This window comes from Cyprinus carpio, chromosome B5, assembly GCF_018340385.1.
Source record: "Cyprinus carpio isolate SPL01 chromosome B5, ASM1834038v1, whole genome shotgun sequence".
NCBI classification, from domain to species: Eukaryota; Metazoa; Chordata; class Actinopteri; order Cypriniformes; family Cyprinidae; genus Cyprinus; species Cyprinus carpio.
In genome coordinates, this window is record NC_056601.1 from 30,079,830 (window position 1) to 30,087,908 (window position 8,079).

At 41.7% G+C, this 8,079-nt stretch overlaps 1 protein-coding gene across 1 annotated transcript in view; it reads right to left on the reverse strand.

Moving 5' to 3' along the window:
- LOC109064450 (proline-rich coiled-coil 2B) overlaps positions 1–7,771 on the reverse strand; it is a 30,528-nt gene extending 22,757 nt beyond the window's left edge. Inside the window, 2 exon segments of the mRNA XM_042723443.1 lie at positions 7,184–7,259; positions 7,709–7,771. Coding sequence (XP_042579377.1) covers positions 7,184–7,259; positions 7,709–7,771 — 139 coding nt within the window.
- Between the last annotated feature and the right edge of the window lie 308 nt (positions 7,772–8,079).

Genomic DNA, 8,079 nt, shown 5'->3' on the forward strand with positions numbered 1-8,079 from the left:
GGGGGAAGGGGGGGGGAAGGGGGGGGGGGGGGGGGGGGAGGGGGGGGGGGGGGGGGGGGGGAAAGGGGGGGGGGGGGGGGGGGAAAAAAGGGGGGGGGGGAAAAAGGGGGGAGGGGGGGGGGGGGGGGGGGGAGGAAAAAGGGGGAAGGGGGAGGGGGGGGGGGGGGGGGGGGAGGGGGGGGGGGGGAAGAAAGGGGGGGGGGGGGGGGGGGGGGGGGGGGGGGGGGGGGGGGGGGGGGGGGGGGGGGGAGGGGGGGGGGGGGGGGGGGAAGGGGGGGGGGGGGGGGGGGGGGAAAGGGGGGGGGGGGGGGGGGGGGGGGGGGGGGGGGGGGGGGGGGGGGGGGGGGGGGGGGGGGGGGGGGGGGGGGGGGGGGGGGAAGGGGGGGGAAAAAAAGAAAAGGGAGGGGAAAAGGGGAGGGGGAGAAAGGGAAGGAGGGAGGGGGGAAGAGAGGGGGGGAGGGAAAGGGTGTTAAGGGAAGGTGAGAAATCAAACCAGAGTATGTGGATTGAGGTGTTAATAAAAGATGAAGAAAGGAATACCGGGGGACTGGAAACCATTATCAGATTGGAAGAGTACCAATACGAGGTTGAAAGTTCAGCCTTTCATAAAAGGAGGTACCAATGGGGGTAGTGAGATAAATGTGGAGTTTGACGATGTTTGAGAGTGAATTTTTGTAGGGAAAAGGGGATTTTGTAGCAGTCTGGAGGATGAAGTTACGATCGTTTAGTGAAAAAAATCTTAAAATTTCTTTTTATATTTTTGACATTTGCATATAAATGAACATGTATGAGATGACTTTTTAAGAGCTAAGACTGGATTTGACGATGATGTTCGATTAATTTTGTTATGCTTACAAATATTTTATATCTTTTACACACCAGGATAAAGGATATTTTTCTTTATTGGGACTACAATTGAAATCAGTTGGAAATGTAGAAGGGGTATAAGCACCCCGTAGATAAAAGTGTAATTTCTTTCCCTGGGAAAACCTTGGAAGCGGGTTACCGGGTTATGAGAAGAGTGGAAGACAACTAATATGTGTGTTGTCTATTACGTGTCCCCTATGGAATTAGTCTAGGTAGTACTGTTTAGTTGTATTGTATCTCCTGGGTTAATGTTGGGTAGATGTTTCAGCCTTGGTAGAAAATGATCTGTTCTTTATTCCTCAAACCAAGTATTGTCTACTCTGTAGGGGTGAAATGCATCATACTATTTGCATACCATATTTTGGGTGGAAACTACACCAATTTCGTCCAGGAAAAAGAGAAGGGCATGCAAGAGTGTTTTAGGGTGTTCACTGCTTTCTAGGACAAAAAAAAATGGCATCTTTCCGGAAAACTATATGCCCTAGGAAGACTGGTCAAGATCTAGGTCGGAGAAAGGGTAGGTTACAGGAAACCAGATAAATTGAGTTGGGGAAGCCCCAAAAAGGGTGCTTCTCTTCACTTGCCGCTCCCTGGAGACACCCAATCCACCTCGGGAAACCCCGCCACTCCCCTTCTCTGGGGAGTCCGATCTTCTGGCAGGTTTCAGCAACTTTGTTTGATCACGTTCTGGGAGCTTTCCAAACTCCTAACTGGATTTCAACTGGAATCTACGCATTATACAGGTGCTGTGCTTCATATAATTAGAATATCATCAAAAAGTTGATTTAATTTCACTAATTCCATTTCCAAAAAGTTGAAACTTGTATATGTATTATTCATTCATTACCACACAGACTGATATATTCATCAACTGTTATATCTCTTTAATTTTGATGAATTATAACTGACAACTAAGGGAAAATCCCAAATTCAGTATCTCAGAAAAATTAGATCATATTGTGAAAAGGTTCAAGTACTGACGACACCTGGTGCCACACTCTAATCAGCTAATTAACTCAAAACACCTGCAAAGGCCTTTACAATGTTCTCCTCAGTTTAGTGTCTGTAGGCTACAACATCATGGGGAAGACTGCTTACTTGACAGTTGTGCCAAAAGACGGACCATTGGCATCTGGCACAAGGAAGGCAACAGACAAAAACGTATCATTGTCAAAAGAGGCTGTGCTGTTCACAGAGCTCGTGTCCAAGCAAAAAACCCAATTAACAGGAGAGGTGAAGGGAAGGCAAAGATGAGGTAGAAAAAAGTGTACCAAGCAATAGGGATAACCGCACCCTGGAGAACATTGTGAAACATAAACCATTCTCAAAAATGTGGGGGAGATTCACCTCCCAATAGATTTGAAAACAAAAAAAAAAACAAAAAAAAAAAAAAACAAACAACCCCCCAAAAAAAAAAAAAACAAAAAAAAAAAAAAGAGTGGACTGGTGGAGTCAGTGCTTCAAGAACCACTACCCACAGGACGTATGCAAGACATGGGTTTCAGTTTGTCCGCGTCCTGTGTTGTCAAGCCACTCTTGAAACAAACAGACAGCGTCAGAAAGCATCTCGCCTGGGCTTACCGGAACAAAAAGGTGTGGACTGCTGCCGAAAAAAAAAAGGGGGTGGTCCAAAGGTATGTTCTCTGATGAAAGTAAATTTTGCATTTCCTTTGGAAATCAGGGTCCCAGAGTTCTGGAGGAAAAGAGAGGAAGAGGCACACAATCCACGTTGCTTGAGGTCCAGTGTACAAGTTTCCACAGTCAGTGATGGTTTTTGTGGGTGCCATGTCATCTGCTGGTGTTCGGTCCACTGTGTTTTTCTGAGGTCACAGAGCAACGCAGCCATAATACCAGGAAGTTTTAGAGCACTTCATGCTTCCTGCTGGCTGACCAACGTTATGGAGATGCAGATTTTCCTTTCCCAACAGGACTTGGCACCTCTTCACACAGTGCCCAACAGCTACCAGGAACCCTGTTTAAGGAACATGGATATCCCTGTTCTTAACTTGTGCCAGCAAAACTCGCCTGACCTACTCAGTATTGTGAAGAGGAAGATGCGATTATTGCCAGCCCAAGAATGCAGAAGAGCTGAAGGACCACTATCAGAGCAACCTGGGCTCTCATAACACCTGAGCAATGCCACAGACTGGAGGAGACTCCATGCCACTCCGCATTGCTGCAGTACTTCAGGCAAAAGGAGCCCCAACTAAGTATTGAGTTGCTGACCATGCTCATACTTTTCATGTTCATACTTTTCAGTTGACGCCAAGATTTCTAAAATCCTTTCTTATTGTATTGGGTCTTACGTACTAATTATTCAAATTTCCATATGACACACGATTACTGAATTTGGGATTTTCCTTATTGGTCAGATTATAATCATCAACAAATTAAAAGAAATAAACATTTGAAATATATCAAGTCTGGGTGTAATGAATTGAATATAATAACACAAGTTTCACTTTTTGAATGGAATTAGTGAAATAAATCAACTTTTTGATTGATATTTTAATATATGACCAGCACCTTGTACATGCACCCAGGACACTTTACTCAGCACCTACAGAACCCTTATGCAAGAGTCAACCGCTTGTTGTTAACTATCTAGTTGCACTTCTAGGCTTTGACCCCTTTTCTTAAGGTGGTTTAATTCTTTGATGGTTGCTTAAACAGGTTGTGATTAGTTTATGAGTAACGTACTTCCCCTTATCTATCTGTGCCCAGAGAAATACTTTTACTTAGTCCAATAACCGATTACACATGGTCCGTTCCTGCGGTACGAACAAATCATTTTTATTGTACTCATTAATGCTAATAATGCTACAAGTACATTCCTGAAGACCTAAAATAGTTTAATAATAAGCTATTGTGATTAATATTGTTCATCTTACTTTGAGGCTAAAATTTTGGGACATGCCTGTGCAGCTAATCACCACCATATGTACCAATGATTTAGGTGTGTGCCCCCGGACGTGTTGGTGTTTTTTTAGAATGTTGCTAATGCGGTTTGCCAGTGTGTTTCTGGGGGGCTGCTACAGGTTGTTTTGCTGACTGGCTCACCCCCCAAGTTTCTTGACATTCTCTATGACATTCTGAGTCATTAGATAGAGCTCAAGTGAGGTCTGTCAAGCTTTTTTTTCACACCCTTTTATTGTCCACAATTAAGCCAATGTTGTCCTAATCGCTTGGAACAAAAGTAACAGATCATAAGGCTTATGTTGTGTGTTTGCGCAAATAGCGCAGGATGCGCTACACACATTGAGGTTAAGGCGTTTGTATAAATTCCTATTAGCATAAGCAAAAATAAGAGTGTGTTTGATTATTTGCAAGTTACAGACACTACCACTCAAAAGCAAGTTCATTCATTCATTTTAAAGAAGTAGTCCCGCAGTTCAGATGTGTTTTTAAAAGAAGTCACAACAAGTGCTGGTTTATTTATCGAAAATACAGTAAAAACTGTAATATTATGAAAACATTATTTTACTATTTAAAATAACTGGTTTTCAATTGTAATAGGATTTCAAAATGTACACTTATTGTGGTGGTAAAGCTGAATTTTTCAGCATCATTACTGCAGTCCTTCAGTCACATGATCCTTCAGAAATCATTCTTAATATTGCTGCTCAAGAAACATTTCTTATTATTGCTGCTCGTAATAACATTGTACATACTTATAACATTTAAACAATATAAATCAAAACCGCAAAAAAAAAAAAAATATCACAAAAACATTACACACAAAAAAAATGAATACCTCATAAACAAAAAACATTTACACACAAAGTCAGTTTTAATTTCCTACAAAAAATAAATAAAACTTACTGATCCTAAAACCTTTTGAAACAGTAATGTACTGTATGCATGAAGGTAAACACATCAACTACAGTAACGTTACCCGTTCAACATCAATCTTTTACAGCATGTGAACTCATATAGTCAATCACTGCAGACCTCAATGACGTTTCACTATCGGGTGTTTTATCTTTATCAACCACAGCCTCTATTAAACGAAATGTGCCATGTGTCCAACAGTCTCTTAACGCAGTGCTCAAAAATTATAATACTGGATGCAAGAAGTACATATATGAATGATCGAGATCACTTAGAGACACACATTCAGAGTCATGATTGATTAATTTACATTCTCGACGCTTCCATCATGCATGCTAGATGGCGTCACTGTTTACATGAATATATAATAATTAATTAAGGGGTCATATGATGCTGCTAAAAAGAACATTATTTTGTGTATTTGTGGTAATGAAATGTGTTAATTACTGTGGTTTAAGGTTAAAAAACACATTATTTTCCACATTCTGTCATTATTGTTTCTCCTCTATGCCCCGCCTTCTGAAACACGTCGATTTTTACAAGGCTCATCGCTCTGAAAAGCGAGGTGTGCTGTGATTGGCCAGCTATCCGGTGCGTTGTGATTGGCCGAATGCCTCAAGCGTGAGATGGAAATGTTACACCTCTTGACATATTTTGATTCCTTGTCCGGCCGGAGCGACGAGACATAAACATAAACACCCATTATAAACGTGATATAAACATGATTTCTAGTCCGTGTCCTTCTTTTGGAAGGCAAACAACAAAGTAGGTTCGCTTTCTCAAACGAAACAGCATCACACACCGCGGCCGTGAGTGAGCAGAGTTCGGACGGGCTAGAGTGAGCTGCGTTGCTAGAGGGAAGCGCTGCTGTCTGTGAGTGAGGCAGAGGCGGGTGGCTTGAGAACAGCAGCTGTCCGGCGGATTCTAACGAAGGAGCGGTCCGTTGGTCTCGCAGCACCACATGTGACGACCCCGAGCTGGACCGCCGCTTTCGTCCACGGTGAAAGCTTCGATTTAGCGATCCACAGTGTGAAGTTGATGTTAATTCCTCAGCGACCAGCACGGATCAGCTCCAGGCATGACAAAGCAGATATCATCCTCTGTTTGGAAGGCACCAAAACAAAGATATGTTTCGCTTTCAAAGTGAAACACACAGTGTTTTATACGACATGGCGGCGGGCGGCAGCAACAACAATACTACAAACGAACAAATAAAAGGTAGTCTTCTTTCTTTCCATGAACATCTGGGTGGCATTATGCAAATCTTCCCACATACTGAACATTAGATATTTGGGGGCGTGTTAGAACAAGCCGTTTTTTTCAGGGGGGCGTGGATGAGTCTCAACTTTTATAAAGATTATCGCTTTCTCTTTGGATTTGAGACTTTAGTCTTTGCAACTTTACAAGTTCTACAGATTATCAGATCTTTATTCACCAAGAGCTTGTAACACTCCAAAGAGAAAGGAAAACGGTTTGAAATCACATCATATGAACCCCTTTAAAATGGATTCCATTCAGTAGTACTGCATAGAATCTGTGCTGCTAGTCTCTGTCTGGTGCCTAGAAGACTGGCTGCATTCAAAACACAAAACAGCCTTTTGTTAAAACCAAGAACAGCCTCCGTAAAGCCACTCTAGAGGGTCAGCTAAAATTTTAGAGGCACCATATGGCAATTTAGCAAAGAATTGAAACAAATTTACAACCGAGGAAAAACACGATAAACTTAGAGAAACTCTTAAACATTAAACGTAACTAACGCTCCAGTAAAAATCTGAACCCCAACCTTTCTTTTTCAGTGTGCACTTTCTATTTTCTAAATAAATAGCAATACAGATTCCAATAACTTACAATTCAGAACATTTCTAACCATAACAATGCGTGAAGGGCCTACTCTATCATGTATTGTTGAGTTCCAGGACTCTCTCTGATACTCGTCCTCGCTGTTCCTGACTGCAGAGATACATGCAGCATTTGGTCCCGATTACACTGATCAGTCCAGGACATGTCATCTCTTTCTAGAATCTCATGTGAAACCTGATTCTATTCTACAGACTGTATCATTCCATGAGATTCTATTCTATGACATTATATATTTTGTCATATATAATGCCAAATCATTCTGTAAGATCATTCTATAGGTTCTATTTAACAAATGTATTAATTTTATCATTCCATACACATTCTATTCTTTAGGCAGTATCAGTTTAGAAGATTTGATTTAATAATTGTCATTATAGATTAACAGAGTAATTCTACAAACTATAGGTCATGCACATTCTTTTACATTAAGCTTATCAATGCCTGTCATAATATTGCTATCTATGAAACAGAGACTTAAAACTGTTCTCAAACTAAATAATAATAATAATAATAATTTAATTTCTGCATATATTAAACAGACGGGAGTTTCTCTCTTAAGCAGGAAATTAATATTTAACCTACTAATTGTCCATTGTGCATCATAAATGTAAGTGAAGTAGCTCACCTCTCAGCCATCGGAGCAGAAAGTGGTCACTCTGGGATGGACACTGGGGTAGAATATCCTTAACATTCTCTCGAAACTAAAAAAACAAAACAGAATTGAAATAATTATGCCACGCGTCACAGTAAGAAGTTGAGCACATGCCGTTAGTAAACATCTACCTCACGTGCTAGGTAACACTGCCAAACTTGAGAAGTAAAGTTTACTAATTTACACAATTTAGCCAAAGAGCGATTAACTAACAACTTTTATGAGTGTTTAGTCTATTGATTCTGCATGTCAGAACGAGTGATGATTCGTCTGTTTTCGTCCTGCGGTGAGTGCGTGGCCTCTCTGACCGGGAGATGTTGTTTCATTCCCAAATCCCGGAGCAATTCAATCCACGACCTCCTCTTGAGAGAAATAAAAGAATTATTAAATTCACCTGGGCCAAAAAGCATTCGGCTTGGTTTCACGCCTCAGATCTCCAACATCGTCCGCTGCAATATTCGGTCACGAGTAGGCTACACTCAGGGACCATAGCCACACCTGCGCATAACCCCCAATCACAGACTGCGCCTCCAGAGACCACCGCACGAGACGACCACCCATGACGCACAGACTCCAACCCCCCATTGAGTTGCATGTCCCTCCCCATCAGTTGCGCTGCGTCGCTCTCTACCGCTGGGGGCGCTGTGGTGACCCAATCATCCATATTTATACGGTTTATGAAATTAATGCTTAATCTATCACATCGAGATATGTGATAGAGTATGTATATGTGTTATGCAATTTATAATAGTATTTTATTTATAGTAGTAGTAGTAGTAGTAGTAGTAGTTATGGATGAGAGTTTTGCTACATATATTATTTTTGTGGACTTATTTTAGTTGGAATATTAAGTATTAGCTACATTTTTT